The 21977-nt window shown below is 43.0% G+C and overlaps 1 protein-coding gene across 2 annotated transcripts in view; it reads right to left on the reverse strand.

Annotated features, from left to right (window-relative positions):
* The window catches only part of SETD7 (SET domain containing 7, histone lysine methyltransferase), a 44595-nt gene extending 37695 nt beyond the window's left edge, over positions 1-6900 (reverse strand). The window contains exons 1-2 of one of the 2 annotated variants that reach the window (XM_063108810.1): positions 6830-6900; positions 6013-6148 (exon numbers count right to left, since the gene is read on the reverse strand). In XM_063108810.1, the coding sequence (XP_062964880.1) occupies positions 6013-6148; positions 6830-6859 (166 nt within the window). In that variant the 5' untranslated portion in view covers positions 6860-6900. The other variant, XM_063108811.1, reaches the window with a different exon arrangement.
* Between the last annotated feature and the right edge of the window lie 15077 nt (positions 6901-21977).

Consider the following 21977-nt stretch of genomic DNA (forward strand, 5'->3'; position numbering starts at 1 on the left):
TAGGTATAAATATCAGAATAATCATTTTAGCCTCATACTGGCGTATTTACTAATTTGTTGAAAATGGCTTCCTCATACAAAGCAGTTTGCAGTTTACATATTCAGACTTTAAAAGTTAATATTTGATAAAATTTGTTATTCCATTTAACATCAAGAGAAATGTGATAAACATGAACACTAAGGAAAAAAACTACAATGTAAATTCATTTCCACCTTCCCTCAGCCCTGTCTTATTTCTGAATAAAACACTGAAGATGCACCTTCAGCAATGATGTTTAGATATTAGCGAAAATTGAAAGTGTCATGTAACACACTAAAAGCACTTAGAGGAACAGTACTGATCCCAATTGAGATGACAACAAAAATATCAACGCCACTCCATGAAGGATACTTATTTCAATGCCTCTTTCAACAGGCCAGTGAAGAGAAGTCCTGTCACCTTCTTAATCTCTTGGGAGAGAGAGAGACAGAGACAGAGAAGAGCCACTGAATGATGGACATTTCTTAGGTGACCTTGTGCGTTTAGAAGGAAGTGTTTGAACATGTGACTCTTTCCTGCCATTCTAAAGGTTTTTAGGTTGCTTGTTTTGAGAAAGTTCTGAAATCTTCATCAGACCACAGCAGGATCCTCCTTTTGTCTTGTTTTGTTTTCTTTTCATCCTTAGGATATGATCAATTAAGGGAACTAGAAATTCAAGGTTGTGACCACTCAAGACTTTCATTCTGAATATTTAAGCCTGGAGTGGTTTTCCTAACAGTAGAACTTTGTATCTGAAACAACAGCCACAAGCAAGACAATAACAACAGAGACCTTCCAAACAAAGATATGCGGGCAGAGAAAAGATTGGGTTTCGTGCCTCAGATCCCTTCAACATGAGTGTTAGAATAGACTCTAGTATAACTCTTGTTCAAATGCCAGTTGGACAACAAGATCATGTAATATTTTGTCATGTCAGTGAGTCAATTTAATGAGGAGGGATACTGACATATAGAGAAGGAAAAAAAGATTTGCATACCAACTGTGTATCTGGCACTGGGTGCTTTCTTGTTATCTAATTTAAACCTCACAACAATTTCCCAACCCCCCATCTTATGAGAGTGCCAGTGCTACATGACTAGCCCTAGAGATACATTAACCACTCTGCACAAATGCTGAATGAATGCTAAAAGCCCCTTCCCCAAATCCATCAATTCCCTTTGTCTTTAGAGAAAGGCAAACTAGCTGGACACTCTTTCTTCCTTACTGATGGTGGAAAAGGTCACCTCTAAAAAGGTAGAAATTCCCAGGCCTATGGTAGAGAAGTGGAAGACTTTGTGGTTAAGATAATGCTCATAGAATTACCAAGTTTTCAACAACATATCCTGGTTGCAAATTCCTATCCCTTCCAAGTGTTACCTAACTCAAAGAGAAACACTAGTCCTCCCTGCTCTGATTGAGGTCAATTTGTAAAATGTGCCAAGTCAGCCAACAGCCTTCCAGGCCAGTTCCACTAAACAGAGGGTGAGCACCAGGCCCAAACAACAGGGAAAATTAACTCGAATGACTGCTCTGTGTTTATAATGCTGCCCTAGCTAATGTACCGTGTATCTGTCTGCAGCATGATTTTAAATATTTATAGAAGTTAGAGAAAGGGAAGAAAAAAGTATCGGTTCACAAGTCTACTTTTTCACTTTGTTCTAAAGATCATATCCACTGAACAGATAGAAAGTTAAATTTTCCCCCTCAACTTACTTCTGAGTGAGATTTTTCCCTAAACTGATAAGAGCCAGGCATGTATTCTGTGCAGCGGATGTACCTCTCAGCAAAGGAAATTCCCTCCGGAACAGACATCGCTGCTTTCTGCTTGAGGCTTACTTACCAAAAATCTGAAAGTGGTGTGTGTGTGTTTCCCTCAGAGAAGAGACCTTTACACACACCATTGGTTTTGTAGACCAGGACACTCAATAATAATAATAATAATAATAATAATAATAATAATAATAAGCAAGCTTATTCTGTTTAATGCAAAGAACATGCCTTCTTGATGCTGCATTTACCCTCGCTGTTAAAAACAATGTGATTTTTTAAGAGTAATTCTTTGCAAGAGCTCAACTATTAGTGACAGACATAATTTTAACGTGTGGACGAGGAGAGAGTGGTGCTCCCAGTACACTTAGCATGCATTGATCCTTGGTACAGAGCACGAGCAGTCTTATTAGAGATGGGCAGGTATAATAGTAAAGGTATTGCTAATAAAAAATAAAATCTTAATATTTTGAGGGGATTGAGGTAGTGGAACACTGAGCTCATTGTTTTCATTCTGGCCCCTTGTTCTGGGGATCTTAATATTTCCCCTTTTTGAGCATTCTGCCTCAGTATCTCCTGTACATTTCTAGGTCTTTCTGTTTTCTCCTGCCCTCACAACTGGGCATATGAACGTTTGCAGAGAGCCTTCAAGGTGATGGCCTCACCTGCTGTTTCAGCCTCCTCGGACTGCCCTGCTCATCACTGCTTGTTCATATTCCCAGAGTGGAGCTCCGACTCTGTCATCCCATCCCGAAAGAGCCCCCATGGCTTCCACGGCCACCAGCACACAGTCCATGCACTCAGCCTCTTTTCCCTGTCTTCCCTCCACTTTTCTCCCTCTACATCCCATGCTAACAGCAGAACCGTAAGATTATTCTCTGAATGTGCCTGTGTAATTCCATACCGCTATGTCTTCACTCACAAATGTCCTCTCTCAACTTGACTCTATGACAACCTCTCCTGGGAAATCTTTCCTCATCTATTTCCCCCCTTCAACCACCACTATTCATCTGTATACATGTGATATATTTATTTGAAATTATATTAGGGATCACGTCATATTCATCTTTCTATCTATAAGCAGAGAAAGAGACAGATACAGTAATAAATATTTCTGTTTGCAAAGTCCCTGAAAAATAACACTGGAAAACTAAACATCACTCTCCACTGAACATTGCAATGTGCCTCAAAGTGTTTTTGAAAAGCTGCACCAGAGCTCAAGTGGAGTTCTCAGGCCCTCTGAGGCCTAGGGCCTGCTGCCTTCCCAAAGGAGCAGAGGAGACACAGGTACATTGCCCCTCCACCACCCATCTCTCCTTGGGGATTCATGCACCCTGATTTTAGAACTTCACCCAAGCTACAGTTCCACCCTTACAGAGAACCAAGGTGTATATGATGTATAAGAAATTTAAACTCGAGTCCTGAAGGGATCAATTTCTTCCCCAAAGTAAATTTCTAATGAGGAAGAAAAAGGATGTCCGTTGCAGAGGCTGTAAGTTAAATTCTCTTCCCCCAAATACATTGTTCTGAAAGTCACTGAACTCTATCGGAACCAACCTCTACAGAGTTACACGGATCAAGAATGATACTGACACAATATTTAACTGTTGCTTCCAAATTCAGTTACCAAGTGTTTTATATACTTGACTGACTCATTAAAAATCAAAAATCAAAACTCTAGGGAGACAGTTTGGAATGGTGGCGGGGGGTTCTGTAAGTCCAAGCCTTTCTTCCCACCTCACTGAGTGTCTTTGGATTAGTTTTTAACTTCTCTATGCGTCAGTTCCCTCCTCTGTAAAATTAGGATAGTATTAGTACCCACCTCATAATACTGAATGGATAATGTCTGTGAAACACTCAGCACAGAGCCTGCACATAGAAGGACTAAACAATTATAGCAACAATAATAATAGCTATGACAATGAAACTACTGAGAACAGAGGCTCTGTTTATAGAGAGAGGTAGGTTAGTTGGTACTTGAACACCAGATATTCAGACTAGCTTCTCTCTGGGAAAAGATCATAAACAATTTATACCAATCCCCCATGCATGTGTTAGATGTTAAATAAAGACTACTGCAAACAGCACTAAAAAGGCCAAGAAAAGCTGGAGAAAAACTGGGTGCAGTTTACTACATGTGCATACACACATGCTCCAGGCACTGTGCAAGTTACAGCCTGAGATGTTTCTAAGTACGTTTAAAGATTCTGTGTCACTCTAACTATTTACTGTTCGGTATGACTGAGTGACCACGTGTCCCAGATTGCCCCAGACATTCAAGGCTTAGGCCAGTTGTCCCAGCATAATTATTAACAGTGCCCCCTGTCAGTCTCAAGAGTGTTCTGATTTTGGACAACGTAGATGGTCAGCCTATATAACAGAACCTTCCTTGTTTATATAAAGAAATTTCCCAGTTTCTAATCCAGCGGACAGTCTCACAACACTGATACATTTCTAAAGCTCTTGTTCACATTCTGCAAAGGACCTGAGGACCATGGACAACTGGATGTTAAGTTTTGAAACAGCTTCAGAGGGGAAAGTGGTTAAACGTGGGGAGCCCTACTAAAGATCAAGGGTTTGTATTAAATTTTTACAGGTAAAAGTAAACTTTGAAGAATGAGAGTAAGCCCTAACAAATTGAGAAGAGTATTTTACCATGAAGACACAAGTCAATACGTTTTAGATGCTAAGAAGGCTTCCTGTGGATCAACTCAGTCAATGTCTTTGGGTCCCAATAAGCCCCATCATTGGCTTTACTTATTAGAGTGATAAATAGCTCTGTGAGTTTACAACAGTGTGAAAATTTTCTGAAGTTAAAAAAACACACACTTTTTATTTGGCTTTAAAGCTAGTTGAAGAAATAAGTTTAAATATTTACATTAGACTGGATACCTTTTAAAGAATTCAGAAATATTATTCTAGTTAATCTCACAATAAGACCTCAGGAGCACTGCAAAAGGAATTATGTTTATGAAAACATTAAAATTGATTTCTCCCAATGTAGCAATAACTATGTATCCTTATGCATTTGGACAGTGCTGCCACTTTATTTTTCTTTGTCCTTTGTGAGAGCTTGTTTATATAAATTAGATAGAAACCAGACTCAACCAACAGCTAAAAATTATTTACTTAGATGCTTGGTTTAAAATATTCTAGATAATACCACACAACATTGAAAAACATCACGACGTGCTGTATGGGGTGGAACCAAATAAATAAATAAGCCAAAGAGTATTTACCAGTATTCACTGTTACAAAACCATAACATCTCATGATACAAATAACGAGATTGTATAACGTCCCCGCGTCGTTTTTCAGAACTAGCAAAGAAAAAAAAAAAAAAAAAAAAAGGTGGAGAAACTCAGCAAAACAAAGTGTCGAGAAAAGTCGGGGGAAGGGCGCTAGAAAAGAAGGGGCGGAGAAACACGACACCAAAGCGGTGATATCACCCACAGCCAACTGCATGGAATTCAGAAAGTTAAGTGTCACCCAGCAATTTCGGTCCGGGCTTGCGGCGCGCCTGCACAGCGTGGTGACAGCGGAACCCCGGCTCGGAAGCAGAAAGGGGGAGGGGGAGGTTCGACTGAGTTCGCTCAGGGGCAGCAGAGGGAAAGGCCACCTGCCTCCCGGACGGCGCGCGTTCGAGCCCCAGGTCCGGAGCTTCGTTCATTGCCCTGCAATGATTTCATCTTTTCGGAAGAGCGGCCGTCCCGGCCGGCCGCGGCTGCCACGTGCCTGATCTGGCCCCGTGAGCTGCGCCGGGAGGCCACGGTCGCCTCGGGGCGCAGCAGCGAGCAGAAGGAAAGGGCTGGCGGTCGGAGAGGGGATCAAGGGTTGCCAAGCCTGGGCTGGGGGACTGCTCCGCGGAGACCCCCAGCCTCAGGGGGCTCTCCCCCTGAGCATCTCACTCTCCATTCCCGAAAGGAGAGAGACCAGAGTGCGGGGCAGATTTCCCAACTCCGAGGGCAGATGCAGGCTGTGGCCGGGCGGGACGGGGTCCCCTGGCCTGGCGGAGCCCCATTCCCGGCCTGCGCCCCGCCGCGCAGTGCGCGCTCCCGGCGGCGTGGCCGTGGCTGTCCGGCCCCCGCCCAAGCCCGGCAGCCGGCCACCGCGCAGGGGACAGCGGCGGCCGCGGGGCCCGGCGCCGCGCCGGTGGCAGCCCGCCACTCCTTCCGCGCTCTGGGCCCTCGTCGCCTCCTCCCCCGGCCCCAGAGAAATGCTTGTACCTTCCACCGCCTCCTCCACCATCTCGTCGTCGCTATCCATGGCGCCTGGGGACCCTGCCCAGCTTCGGGCCGCGCGGCTGCCTCCCGTCCCTCCGGGTGGTGCTCCCGGCGGCTGAGCGAGCGCTGGGGCTGAGCCCTGCGAGTTTGGAGGAGGAGGAGGAAGAGGAGGAGCAGTCGGGGCCGGCTCGCGCTGCCTCCCCCTACAGCCCTTTCAGTTCCTCGGCCTTCAGCTGCTGCGGCAGCGGCCGTGCCCCCTCCCTTCGCCCACTTGCCCCTGGCCTCTGAGGCTCCGGGGTGCCGCCGTGGCCGCCGCCGCCGCTGCAACTTTCTCCTGTAATACCCCCTCTTTGTTATCGAGCAGCTGATCCGCTGACATCACCCGGCGCCGGTGCGCTCCCTCCCTCGCTGATTGACAGTTCCCTGTCCCTTCCCAGAAGTAAGGCTACCCCAAACCGAAAGGCGCTCCGGGGCCGCGCTTAGTCTGCGCCCCGGCCGACCAGACCCTTGTCCCGCCAGCGTTTATCGTGTGCTTATGAGCGGCTTGGCGCGCTCCGAGCGCGCCACGAGGTCCCTGGCGCTGCCGGCTTCTCGCGGGCACTTGGGACCTCCGGGTACCCGCCCTCCGGGGGCTCAGAGCTCCCGACCTCCAGCTGTGCCAGGGCAACTTGGAAGTCCGCCGTGCACCGCCCGCTGGCCCCCCTCGGGACAGCCTCCAGAGTGCTAGGGGAGCTGAGAAGCGTTTCTGACGCTCTGGCGCCTAGACTTCCTCTTGCCCTCGCCCCCTCTTCACCCGGAGCTGCACCAGTGCGGCACGCACGAGAGCGCAAGTGTCCCTGTGGCCCCGCATCACGTCTGCGAGCCAGTCTGCCCGACTGGAGGGGGTGTCATCCCGCCCCGATTCCTCCGGACTGCCGGTCCCATCCCAATGTCCTCAGCCTCCACCCTCTTTCGGATCGCCAGGCCCTTGGGTGATTCAGAAATTCATCAAATCCAAATGGCAGCGGGCTCTTTATCAGGCAGGAAACAAGCCACACGGAAGGCTCGGCAGGTTCCTCCTCGCGGTTGTGGCGATAGAAAAGGAGCCACCGAGTGGAGCTAACGAGGAAGGACCCTCCCTCTGGCGCGCCTCCTTCTCGCGCCTCCTGCTGTACGTGTGATGTCCCCAGCTGTCTCCCTGTTTCTCCAAGTGCCAACCACTTCACAGATTCAGGCGTCTTCAAGTGGAGAAAACCAGTGGGCTCCCGATACGCGGCCCAGCCACTTAGTGTCATTATGGCGCTGCCTCTTACAGGTGGCAGTAAAAGGGCGGCCGTAAATAGCCGGTTAAATGGGTGCAAATGTACACAATGTACCGTGGAATTACCGGATGCCGCTCTGGGCACCTGCCAAGAACAGCTACTGCATGCATGGGGGGTGGGGGGCGGGAGATGAGAAAGTTGTTCCAGTTTGTTTTCTGAACAATAAATGAGACTTTGGGGATTTCAAAGTACTTCCAGCGCCCGGGAGACCACTCCTTGTTTGTTTCTGTGCTTAAATGCCATATACATACATACATACATACATACATACATACATACATACATACATATATATACACACACACACACACATATATATATATATTTTTTTTTTTTTAAATCGAGTATTGCTGGCTTTTTTGTTTTTGAGGTTTTTTTTTTTTGTGGCTTGTTTTTTTAAATTCAGTTTTTCCTCTGTGAAAAAGAGAACAATGCTAGGGACATTAGCCCCATACACTGCCAGGAAGTTTGGCTCCTTTCGACTGTTTTAGAAAGACAGGAAGAACTCTGGACCAGGAGTTAGGAGACTTGGGTCCTGGTGGCACTCATCTGCAGCCAGTGTCCTGTGTCCTGGGAGCACGCCCCTCCCCCGCCCCGCACTGCACCGCGCGCCTGAATTCCTTCTCCAGGAGGTTAGAGGTTTAGGCTACACTGGTATCAGGTCCCTCAGGCTTAGAGTAGATCATCGGAGGTCCTTCAGCTTAATCTCGACCTCTCTGAAGTATTCCGGCCTAGGTTTAACCTCCTTAAAGTCCTTCAGTGCAGATACCCGGGGCCCAAGGCTACACAGAGAAAGTGTTCCTGCAGTGGAAGGTGGGAGAGCCACTGCAGATTTAGGTCACATCATTTTCAAACATGAAGCACAGAACAGGATTTTATTTCTGATTTATTTATTTTTTTAAGCTGTCATTTACTGAGCTTGGTCATTTGCAGGTTTTGAGTTATGATATTTTTTCTTATTTTCCCTTTTTACATATTACCACTTCCCTTTTGTATTATGCTGATGCATAAAAACACACCTGATATTCATCTTCTTCCCCAGTTTCCTGTTTATTTAAAGGGGCAAAAAAGGTGCTGAAAATTAAAGGAAGCAGCAGAAATAATTTATTCCTTTACTCAAAAGGGTGAGGCAGGGAGTAGGGTGGGTTGGAAGAAATCTCCCTTCAGAACACACAGGAGACACAGGCTCATGGTGGGTAGGTATGTGGGGGTGGGGGGGGGAGGGGAGGGATCATGTCACAAGTGCCCTGCCCTTATTTTTAGGTTCAGAGGAGGATATCCAACTGTCTGTCCCCTTGGTGCTGTGAGGTTTTCCCAGCCTCTAATGCACACCTAAACTGTCAAGTGCTTCCTTTCTACCTGCTACCTTGAGAGGACTTGGAACTCTGCACACAGTTCTCATCACTGGAGCAGGCCTCCTCTGCACCTGTGAGGGATGGGGTGGCAAGTGACCCGGTCTTCCCAGCAGAATTGGCAGGGACGGGAGTGAAAGCTGCCTGAGAACCTTCACCAGATCTGCATGTGAGGCAGCAGCAACCAGGACACAGTCCCATTCCTCTTCCCCCACCACTCATTCCTGCTGGCTTTGGGCCCAAAGCTTAGGCAGAATGTTTTTATGACTCCCTTAAGACACACTTGCATAGAGAGAAGAATTGTGGTTACTAGAGGCGGGGAGGAGAGAGAATGAGAGGTTGGCTAATGGACATGAAATTACAGGTAGTTAGGAAAAATAAGTTCTCGTAGTGTACAGTCATGCTAGGCATCTATAATTAACAATAATTTATTGTATTTTCTCAAATGGCTAGAAGAGAGGGGCGCAAATGTTCTGTTCACAAAGAAATGATAAATTTTTGTGATAATGGATTTGCTAGCCACCCTGATTTGAGTATTTCACATTGTATACATGTATTAAAATATAACTCTGTACCCCATAATTATGTACAATCAATACATTTCAATAAAAAATAAATTCCTTAAAAAAGATACATTTGCATTTTTACACATCATTTTGTGTATGTTTTCCGTCTCCTTCCCTAGACTGACTGAATCTTATTTATAGTCCCAGAACCCAGCACCGTGCCTGGTACAGAATGTGGGTTCAGCATTGCCAGTGATGATTTTGCAGATAGGAATATTCTGTTTTATATAAACAGAGCTGAGTCTTTCTCACAGACTGGATCTTTCTCCTGTGTTTTGGCAACGTGCTTTGTTTCAGCTCTAGTCTAAAGAACATTTTTCTAAGAACATTTCTACTTGTACTTCCCTGCATCTACTGGCCCCAAATCTGCTTCCATTGCACTCTTTCCCCCAGTTTTCTCCATTGAGAGATCATTTCATAAACCGTCTTTCCACTTGGCTTCCCACCAGTTTCCGCTGTCCTACTCTGTACCCACCAGTGTGGTCATGGCTAGAAAATCAATAAAGCTCTTAATCACAAACAACGTGCAGCAGCAGTAGTAACGGTGTGGCGGTGTAACAGTGTGGCTCAGCTCCTAACTTGGCAGATCCCAATGCACCAGGACAAGCCCTACCAGGGAGGAAAGGGACTGCACAGGACATCCAACATCTAGGCCCTGGGGTGGGACTGGCTTCCACGTTCACACTGAGGAGTGACTTTTCTAAACTGCTCTGACTTAGCTTCTATTGCCTCCAAGGATATGTCCTTGTCTTCACACTCAGCATGGGAAACATCATTCTCTCTTCCACTGCAGCAAGCAATCAAAATACTGAGTTAATTCTATCCATTTTCTACACAAGTCTTTCTCTGGATAAGGCTGGTGCTTACTTACAAGACATATAACTTTTGCAATAAATATATTTTACAAGTTCCCGTCAATTTGCCACTATGCATGATAAGCAAATTGTGAAGAGCCTAGTGAATGGGGGCCTTGTGTGGGATTCACTACTGTTGGCTGTTACTGACTTCTCGCCCTGCCTTGCTGGTAGTCATGGGAGGGCCCAAGCAGTCTTCTGGGTCTCCATGTTCCCGGGAGACGGGAGCCTCAGCGGTAGGGTGTGTCATCGGGGACTTTCCAGGTGCCCTGGTGGATTTATGGTTGGTGTCCTGGTTCTGGTTTCCACTACTTGCTTACACTGCTGGCAGGGAGACAAGGCTAGAAGGAGTGAAGGAACTCTTAAAGTAATCAGCAAGTCTCATTTTGGCACTGCTCACTTCTTAACAAGATTTTTTTTCCCACCAAATTTGCCAGTTTGATTAAGTTTTCATCTTACCTCTTTGGTTCCACGAAGAACTAGCTGAGCAAACGGGCAATAAAACTCTCTGGGCCTTAATTTTCCCATCTGTAAATGAGGACATTGCACTACATAAATTTTAAGCTCAAACCACTGTTCCTGGGGAAAAGCTAAATAGAGCATGCAGAGCCCCAGGGACAGGCACAGAAAGGGGAAGAAGCCGGAACAACTCTAAAAAACAATATCAAAGTCCCGAGTCATCTCACCTTAATGGCACTGAGATGGGGTGAGGGAAGGACCTTTATCTTTACTCTAGAGAGGGAGGCATGGGAGTTTCAGGAGAACCACAGTTCTTGCGTTCAGAATCACTGAGTCACTAATCAAGAGGCTAACTGTGTTAGTGACAACTGCAGGAACAGGAGGGAGGGGTGGGAGAGGAGCAGCGAGCAGGAGAAGGGCATGGGGGAGAAGATGAGGATGAAAGAGGAGCATTTGCAGCCTGTGGAGCACAGGGAAGAGCAGGAATATCAAGGGCACCGAATAAAGGTCCAGGAGCAAAGAGAGAGATGGAGACATTCATTGTGCTGGAAATAGACCTGACTGCATCAGGAAGACAACTCACGAATTCAGGGTGACCTGATTTGATTACAGCAACAGGAAGAGCAAGAGAGAGAGGGCAAAATAACCTGACCCGAGGAAGTGAATTAAATAATAGAGAAGACACCACAGTTGCCATGGCATTGAAATACTTCATGCCCCATTAAGCTCCTTTTCTCTCTTTTGCTTGATTCTTGATCTTGCAACATGTTAATGTCATTGCAGTATATCCAATAAACTAAATTTAGACCTTCTGGGGCATGGGAGAAGGGAAGATACAGCCCAGATCTCCCTCTTTGTGTTGACTCTGGGCCATATTCTTCCTCCGCAGTGTGTTTGATTCTCTTGCTCTTTGCATTGTGAGATATGAAAACCCTTGTGAGGCCTGGGTCTGGTGAAGCTGCTGAGTGACACAACTTGAAAGAAAAAAGAGAAAAATTGGAAACAGTTTTTGGGGGCAACTGGTTTAGAAATTACTTCAGAAAAATCAATAAGATGCAGAAATTTGAAAAAAAAAATACAACCACCATCAAAACAAAATGTATTTTCTTAAATATTATTATATTTTATTGCTTTTGAAAAATTATTTTAATGGGCTATAATTAAGATTATTGGGTCCTGCAATTTGGTCTTATGCAAAAGCAGATATTGCAGAGGGTGGGTACATTTTATACTCTTTTGACATTACTGTACACAGGATGAATGGAAGGGTATTTCCAGCTGATTCATTTACCACACATGTCACAACATTCATCAAGACCCAGATCCTGACCTTCCTCAAGTGGATTCACATTAACCAGACCCCAGAGACTGATGTACATATCTGAATAATGACTGACAGATCAGAATACTCTGTCATGGCAAGTACAATATCTCTTTGTAGATAAATGGACTTGAGAAGATAAGTTCCATCTAGAAGTTTATGTAGTAAGTATCGAGTTAGGATAAATGAAATTAATTGTGTGGTCCACAGGAGAAACACTCTTGACACAATGTCCTGAAAGAATGAGGCCATCTGTACGCCCTCCCACTTAAGCCCTGCAAGCTTGAGACTTTGAGATCCTTTTGTCCATACTCTGGTTTATTCAAACCAGTGTCTCTAAACCAGTTTCTCCACATAGCATCTTATATAGCCAACTAGGCAGATGTACACTTTTAAGGTCATAATCACATTCTCTTTCTATCTTCTTGATATTATAGTTGTCACTTCAATGGGAATTTGAGGTATCCCTAAATTCTTCAGCCACAAATTCAGTTACTGTCTCAGTTGACTGCCACTGAATTCTAGGCAAATCCATTGCGTGTGCAGATTTTGTTAGTCTACCTTTCTGAGGGCAACCTGGTTCCCAAGGTCTCGGGGAAGCACGTCATTTTTGCTTCATGGGCCACCAACAGTGGCCTAACCTTCCTTAAGCTGCCATGGATTTTAGATAAATAGACCAGACATATGGAGACCCAAGTGCCTGTCCTGTGGTAGAGTTGTACATGTTTTCCTGAGTACCCAGCTAGAGGAGTTGAGAGGTTGGCCCTTTAATATCATGACTTAAGCAGTGAAATTTCACTTTGAAGATGCAGATACCATCTACCATAACACAGATGGAGAGCAAAGTGCCCTCTTCATTGTTCAAATAGGACTCCCTGATTTTGAACTCACTATCCAAAAATGAAAATATCCACATGGTCCTATTAACTCAATCACAAACAAGAACAGGTTGATGAAATGTTTCAGGGGACCCTGACATTGAAATGACACCCTTGATCCCTAGGCAGCCCGCACACAGAGGGGCTCGATGCTAAGCCATCCCTCCTGGAATGCACTTTGCTGGGGACCTGCCTTTCAGTCTCTTTGAAAATGGAGTGTCCTTTCAGGTCATTTAAGGTTCTATCGATCCTTCTTGCTGAGGCCATAGATCAATTCCCAGGAAATTGGCTTGACCAAACTTCTGGAATGTTTTTCAGACAAATTTAAAGACCCAAGCTCAAATGCTCTTGTGTTCATGACAGAGGAACACAAAGAAAGCGGCCCTGTGGTAGGCCTCGCACTGTCTCCTTGGAAAAATGCCAGTTGAGCAGCTCTGCTGTGGGAGTAGGTCTTCTGCAAGCCATAAGCAACTCTTCCCAGCCTGGCATCCGGGGAATGCCTCAAGCCTGGGATAAGCATGAGCTCCCCAGCAGGACAGGGAGCCTAGTTATTGCTCGGCTGTGAAGTCTGGGCACCTCCTCCACATTGTCTGTGCTCCCCCCTCTCTGTTCTCTCCCTGTGATTCTCTACCTATGCAGGTGTGGCAAAAGGTTACAATTTGAACCAGGCTAAGTTTATTCTCAGTTGAAATAAGAGAGAGAGGCAGCTCAATGATCCTTCCCTTCCCACTGATATTGGCAGAGAGGATCTAGGAAGGCCCAGTAGCCAGCCTCGACCTACCCCCCTGTCCTCTAGCAGGTCCTTGACTCCACTACAGAAAGAATTCAAGGACAGAGTTATAGTACAAAATGAAGACAGGTTTAATTTAATGGTTAAGAATTATAAGCTTCCCAGAGAAAGCGTGGCCTACCTCCAGAGACTGAGCAGGATCTGCACCAAGTTAATATAAAAGTAAGAAATGCACACTTAATGTTTAGTGCGAAGGGTAGGCTGGCCCAAGAGAGTGAGCAATAGCCCCTTAGAAATAAGCTTAACACAAAAGTAAAGTATACATATTTCTTCCAGCAAGGTGCAGGCGGACTGCAGGAAAGCGAGCAACAGCTGTAGCAGGTATGATACAAAAGTAAGAGATACACATTTACAGACAAAGAGCAGGCTGGCCCCAGAGTGAACAGCAGACTCCTAAAGGCAAGTTTGATACAAAAAGAAATACACACCTCAGTTGAAGTGTGGGCTGGCTGTAGAGAGAGTGAGCAGCAGCAGCCCTGCCTTCTACCAGGATTCAACTTTTATAGTTTCTCTATCTAATACATATTTATACCATCTAATGAATATTCAATTAAGGGGTGGTTCCCTGTTATGTAACATAGTCTTCACATGCTCAGTTGATCTCTTTTTAGAGCACGTTCATTGGTCAGATTATATCACATGCTCAAGACATTCAAGAATATTCTGTGCTGTTTAACATCTCTAGGGGAAGGTCATTCAAAGGAGAAATTCCACTTTACTCAGCATGCTTGGCTGCTAGGGTTATATACCCCTTTTTACTGAGCATGACCAGCCTCTGGATTCGTATAAGCCAGTCCCTTGTGGTTTCAATTTCCCCCTGTTGGTGCTGAAAATAGGTCTGATAAGCAGAAATAACTTTCCTCCAGGAGAGGGCCTAGAGGAGGGACCTGAGACCTTGGGGAGTGGCTTGAAACCCAGAGGTGTGTCCTGTAACCCCAGCCCACGGAAACCAAGCATCTCCTATCTCACCACCAATGTTGTAGGTTTGGGGTATCTGCAATTAACTTTCCGCATTTCAAAATAGTTCCTCTGAAAATGTGTATTAAGAATTTTGGTGCTATACAGTGAATTTATCTTCTTTACAGGCTTATTTTCATCCAAGGGACTATTGCTGTTGCTTCCATACTCTTTGCAATTTGAATAAATAAAAAGCAATTTGTCATCTCTGATTTCATTTGTACCTCACAGTATCCCCAAGATTAGAGGAGTTTAAGGACTTGGCCAGGATTACACAACAAAAACATGGCCAAATGAGGCTCAAATCAAGGCCCATTGGGTCTTCAACCATACCTCACATTTTGTGCAAAGTAATGAGAACCTTTAGAGGATGGCCATAGGAGGGCAGGAGAGAAGTGAGAAGAAAATGGCATTTAGAGACAGTCTCCTGTGTCCTAGGAACTTGAGTCACATAATTTCACTTAAAACTGAAAGTGATCTTCTGGAGTATTATCACCATTTATAGATGAGCAAACCTGAGAATCTGAGTTTAAATAACTTCTCTGCGGTCACATAACTTGTGAGAGCGGGATTGGAGCCATAGCTGTCCAAACCATGAAGATGCACATACAGAAAGAAGAAAGTGAAATAACAGGACAATTGTGGAGAAATAATTCTAGAAGAAGGTTGAGTAAGGAAAAGTTCTTGAAGAAGCTCTACATCAATTTTCATGGTGCCATACAAGATGGACTTATGGAGAATACAAAACCTCAAAAGCATATATATGGCTGGCCTAGGGTAGCAGAGGAGAGCATTGAATTTGTCTTTGCGGGTACGATTTTATGGAGGTGTCCCAAGTGACCCTACCTTATTTGATATGACCCTCATTTATTTGACATGACCCTCATTTATTTCACACGACATACTTCTTAGGCTCAAGTTGCTGGTTTGTTTTTCTGGTTATGATGGTTGAGTGGAGGGCTGAAATTTTTTTCTGTTGCAATGTGTTATCCTTCATAGTGCCTAGCATGGTCTGGACATGCAGATATCCAGGAGATTTGGGCAAGTGTATTGCCAGGAGGAAACATTTTGCCGTTCTGCCATTGAGGACCAATCCAAACAAGCCCACCATGAGCAGGGTGGTTGGTCATGGCTAACTATGACCAGCTGAGGAGCAATTTACATCTGACAGATGACATTTGAGCTGTGGAAGTAGAAGACAGAAAAATACTTTTTGGATATTTTCATTAAATTTTTTTTAGAGGTCCAGTCTTAATCTATAATTTTAAACCACATTTACTTTATTACTTTTAGAAGAGAAATACTCATTGTAGAGATATTAGAAAAATAGAACATCAGAAAGAATAGATACTAAAACTCAAAATCCTAACTACCAACACTAACCACTATAAACAATGTGGCAAATGTCCTCTTAGAGGTTTTCTAAAAATATATAAGCATAGATAAAGTGTGCTTATAGGACACATAATATCCTGTATTTTTTCAATTAACTCCATTCTTTAGAAGTAATATTTCATATTAACTGTCCAATAGTGTACTTATTCTGTGTACTACAATCCAGCATTTTTTTTAGTGTCATTCAAGATGGACTTGTGGACAGTATTCTTAAAACTAAGAATAAAAATGTAAAAATCTATACTCTAGGAATTATTTCACGTATAGAAGTAAGCAATCATAAGCTTTTGAGAATAGCAGATAATATATTTGCATAGAAAACATCTGAAAAAATATAAACCAAAATGTTAACAGTAGTTATCTCAGGGTGATGTGATCTCAAGTGATTTAATTTTTTCCTTTTGCTCATTTAAGAAAGTTTTCTTATAATGACCATTATTGACTTTTATAATTACAAAAGGGAGTTATTTTTTTAAAAAAAATCCTAATAGCTGGAGGAAAGTTTCTTTATTTTTCTAGGTTTTATTTTCTTTCTGTGTAATATGGAAATTCTACTAATTTTTACTCCATAGTGAGGTCATGGGGATTAATCGATATAATGCAGGTAAAACACTTTCAAGAGTCCCAGGCATGTGATAAGTATATGGTGTAAGTACATGTGATAATACATAGTGTGAGTACACGGGGTGAGCGCACGTGGTGAGTACATGGTGGTCATCATCATCCCAACTGTCTTCATACTCATGGGTGCTTCTGCTTCTACTCTTGCTCGTTCTCCATGGAGTAGGAGAGTGAGATCTTTCAAGTCAGGTCGCGTAAGTCATTGCCCTGCTTAAAGCCTACCAATGTTGTCCTTGCCCCTACATCAAATCTAGACAGTTTACTCTGTGCACAAGGACCTGCTGGATCTGCCCCCACCCCCTCTGCAAGCAACCCTCTCATCACTCTCTCTCTTGCTGTGTAGATAAGCTCCAGCCACAATGACCCCTTTGTTCCTGGAATAAAATCAAGTTCTATGCTACCTCGGGGCCTTTGCATTTACTCTTCTCTCTACCTGGGATTCTCTTCCCCATATCTTCTCATGGCCAGTTTGTGGTCTTCTCATGAAAGTTGCCTCCTCAGAGAGGTCTTCCCTGGCCACACACCCAAGGGTAGCTCCCCAGCCACATTTCTGTTGAATACTTCTAGTTAATACCTCCCTTGTTCACTTTTCATCATAACATTTGTCACTACCTTTCACGTTCTTGTTTACTTGCTTTATTCTGGTCCCTTGTGTCAGTCTCTCCATAGACCTTGTTTGTCATATCAGAGCCGTCAGTAGAACACTTAGAACAGTGTCCAGTGCATTGTGGGTGCGCAATACATGGTTGTTAAATACTTTAATTAATTAGGTATGTTATCTTTATCAGGTGATTGAACAGTTTAATCACTTTCTCTTCAGAGGGCTGGTGTTTTCCTAAGGAGAAAAAGGGTAATTATATCACTTTATTTCAACACCCTCCACCCTTCACTCTACCCCCAGTTAGAAAGAGGATGATTCAAAAAAAAAAAAAAACAAACAAAAACCAAAACCGTCTGTTTCTTAGGATCCCCCAGATGTGGCAGGATATGTACCCCTCCTTTTCAGATTGAATTTTTTTTTTTTTTTTGAATAAGGCTGTCCAGATTTGAAAAGAGAACCCTTACAGGCTTTGACTCTGATACATGAAGCTGGACGGGCAGTCCTTACTCTACAAAGAGGTTGTGTTCCCAAAGTTTCTTTGTGTACGTTGTTTGTTTCCAGCACAGAATGCATTTTTTGCTTGAAACAATGTTCCCAGACTAACCCACAAAAGCCTATTTAACCCACAATGCTAAGTAGAAAAAAAAATACATTGAAATTCTAGGAAACGCAACAGGGAAAATGAATCAGAAATAAAACATAAATGTTTATCTTGAATACTGGTGCTTGAGGAAAAGCAGTTTCTAGCAAAGGCTCATGAGGCAGTAAGGGTTGGGGTGTGGAAGATTCAGGGAGCAGAGGGGAAACCCAGCTGTGGTGGCTGAGCCTCAGTCCTGCATCTGATAGGGTTGAGGCTGTGGACAAAAGCTGAGCCTGGTCTGGAGCAGCTTGGGCATGGGCAGGACTGAGCCTGTCTGGGGGAGCACTCCTGCAGATGCACATGCAACAGAGGGCAGGCCAGGGCTGACGCCGACACTTCCACCCATTGAATTCTAGATGCTGGAATCAACACAGGAGAATTCTTCCATAAAACTGAGATTCAAGTATGTAGTATTGGTATCTCATGAGCTTTCTCAGGGAATTTCTGCCTTTCTAAGTAAAAACATGATAATATATCTTAAAAAATAATAGGTTCATTTTGGTTTCATCAGTGTTCATCATAAGGTAATTTTGGGCATCCCCTCCCCACATCTGATCTTTATGCTGCAATTTTGAGACAAAAGCTTTTATGTCCTAAAAGTTAGCACTCAGAAAGCAGGAGAAATCTCCTTATATCAAGAGGTTTTATAAAATTTCTCATGCTATGGGAAAAACCTGAAACAACTCCAATCAACCTTAATTTTGGATGCTTATAGAAAGGGTCCCCCGGGAGAACTGTTAAAGAAGGAGGTAAAGAAATTTAACACACAGTAATTATTCCTGGAAAAAGGACCCCACAATTAAGTGTTTTATCTCAGTGTAAATGAACTCTTAAAGACCACTTAAAAGCAATAGTGGTAAATATAGGTATACTTGAAGTAATGATGAATCTAAATTTAGAGGACAAATACAAAAATAGGGTAACATTTCTAATGACAGTGTCTTTTATGGAATTTTAAGTGCTTAGGCAGAAGAAAGAATGTGCTCTTGAAAACTGTTAGGTGATTTCAAAATGGGCTCTAGTGATGATGAAGACACTAATGTCAAAGATGTATGTGAAGAGTCTGAATAAAAGTGTTTCATGAAATGGGATATTGAAGATAGCAGTATTTCTTAAAATATTATTTTATGAATGTGTGCTTTAAATGTATGTGAGTCAAGTTAATATATTAAGTATTATAGACATTTGACTCTTTTATCTACATCTCTGGTAGTTTATTTTATTTATTTATTTATTTTTGGAGCAGCCAGATTTATTTATTTATTTATTTATTTTTAATTTTATTTTGTCGATATACATTGTGGCTGATTATTGCTGCCCATCACCAAAACCTCCCTCCCTTCTCCCTCCCCCCTCCCCCCAACAATGTCCTTTCTGTTTGCTTGTCGTATCAACTTTTTTTTTTTTTTTACATATTTTATTTTTTTAATTTAATTTTATTTTTTTTAAATTTTATTTTGTCGATATACATTGTAGCTGATTATTGCTCCCCATCACCAAAACCTCCCTCCCTTCTCCCTCCCCCCCTCCCCCCCAACAATGACATCTCTGGTAGTTTATATATCCAACTAGGTTAGTTCAGGGGGGTAAAAATCTCATTGGAAAAATAGGGGTGACATTATACATGTCATCTCTGTGTGTTCAGGCACATGTGGAACACAACGATACAAGTTTGCTTCTAAAGGAGGCAGAGCATACTGGACTAAGAGTAAGAAGATAAGAAGGTCCAGGCTGTAGCTCTGGATTTATTATTGCAGCCACATCCTCTGGGCAGGTCATTTGTCCCTCTGTGCCTCAGTTTTATCTAATGTAAAAAATGGAAGTAGTCACACTTCTTACATCACTTTTTTATTACCTTTATTATAAGTATACAGACTCAATTATTGATTAATTTGTACTTACAGTTGGAAGAAGGGTCTGGAATAATCCCAGATGACTATTAATTTAAAATGATTTAAGATTTTACTTAGTAATATGTTTTGTTATTTACATTTTGTATCTACCTGTAATTTTGCTTTAAACAAAATAATAAGACTAGGCTATAAATATTGGCTTCAGGGTTTGAGGAGTTACACTAAGTTCTCCTTTCTAGGCTGTTGGGTTCTTCATGGAACCTGCTCTGCAGTGTTGGCAGCAGTGTAACATAAAAGGCTTCAAGGTCAGGTGGCCCAAGATCAAATCCAAGTCCCAAGAACATGTTACAAATCATCTCTGTTTCTGGTGAACTATTCACTGCCTCTTATCCAGACAAACTCCCAACCTCTCTTGTGTGACAGGCAAGCTCCTCAGTGGATCTTGATTCCAGCTGGTCATCAAAATCCAAACTGAAACACAAGGACCATATGATCATCTCTATAGATGCTGAAAAAGCATTTGATAAAGTTCAGCACTCATTCATGGCAAAGACCCTCTATAAGTTAGGTATAGAGGGAAAGTATCTCAACATAATTAAAGCCATATATGCCAAACCCACTGCCAATATCATCCTGAATGGGGAAAAGCTGAAAGCTTTTCCTTTAAGAACAGGAACTAGACAAGGATGCCCACTCTCACCACTCCTATTCAACATAGTGTTGGAAGTACTAGCCAGAGCAATCAGAGAAGAGAAGGAAATAAAGGGCATCCAGATCGGAAAAGATGAAGTCAAACTGTCCCTGTTTGCAGATGACATGATCCTATATATCGAACAGCCTAAAACCTCTACAAAAAAACTGTTGGAATTGATAAATGATTTCAGCACAGTAGCAGGATACAAAATCAACACACAAAAATCAGTAGCATTTCTTTTCTCCAATAGTGAACATGCAGAATGAGAAATCAAGAAAGCCTGCCCATTTACAATAGCCACCAAAAAAATAAAATACTTAGGAATTGAGTTAACCAAGGAGGTGAAAAATCTCTATAATGAGAACTACAAACCATTGCTGAGAGAAATTAGAGAGGATACAAGAAGATGGAAAGATATCCCATGCTCTTGGATTGGAAGAATCAACATAGTGAAAATGTCCATACTACCCAAAGTGATATACAAATTCAACGCAATCCCCATCAAAATTCCAAAGACATTTTTCTCAGAAATGGAAAAAACTATCCAGACATTTATATGGAACAATAAAAGACCACGCATAGCCAAAGCAATGCTGAGCAAAAAAAATAAAGGTGGAGGCATAACACTACCTGACTTTAAGCTATACTACAAAGCTATAATAACCAAAACAGTATGGTACTGGCATAAAAACAGACACACTGATCAATGGAATAGAATAGAGAATCCAGAAATCAACCCACACACTTACTGCCATCTGATCTTTGACAAAGGCACCAAGCCTATTCACTGGGGAAGGGACTGCCTCTTCAGCAAATGGTGTTGGGATAACTGGATATCCATATGCAGGAGAATGAAACTAGATCCATACCTCTCACCGTATAAAATCAACTCAAAATGGATTAAGGATTTAAATATACACCCTGAAACAATAAAACTTCTTAAAGAAAACATAGGGGAAACACTTCAGGAAATAGGACTGGGCACAGACTTCATGAATACGACCCCAAAAGCACGGGCAACCAAAGGAAAAATAAACAAATGGGATTATATCAAACTAAAAAGCTTCTGCACAGCAAAAGAAACAATTAACAGATTTAAAAGACAACCAACAGAGTGGGAGAAAATACTTGTAAAATATACATCTAACAAAGGATTAATATCCAGAATATATAAGGAACTCAAACAACTTTACAAGAAGAAAACAAGCAACTCAATTAAAAAATGGGCAAAAGAGCTAAGCAGGCATTTCTCTAAGGAAGATATCCAAATGGCCAACAGACATATGAAAAAATGCTCAACATCACTCAGCATCCGGGAAATGCAAATCAAAACCACATTGAGATACCATCTAACCCCAGTTAGGATGGCTAAAATCCAAAAGACTCTGAACGATAAATGCTGGCAAGGTTGTGGAGAAAAAGGAACTCTCATACATTGTTGGTGGGACTGCAAAATGGTGCAGCCTCTATGGAAAATGGTATGGAGGTTCCTCAAACAATTACAGATAGATCTACCATACGACCCAGCTATCCCACTGTTGGGAATATACCCAGAGGAATGGAAATCATCAAGTCGAAGGTATACCTGTTCCCCAATGTTCATCGCAGCACTCTTTACAATAGCCAAGAGTTGGAACCAGCCCAAATGTCCATCATCAGATGAGTGGATAGGGAAAATGTGGTACA

This window comes from Cynocephalus volans, chromosome 9 (assembly GCF_027409185.1).
Source record: "Cynocephalus volans isolate mCynVol1 chromosome 9, mCynVol1.pri, whole genome shotgun sequence".
Classification (NCBI taxonomy): domain Eukaryota; kingdom Metazoa; phylum Chordata; class Mammalia; order Dermoptera; family Cynocephalidae; genus Cynocephalus; species Cynocephalus volans.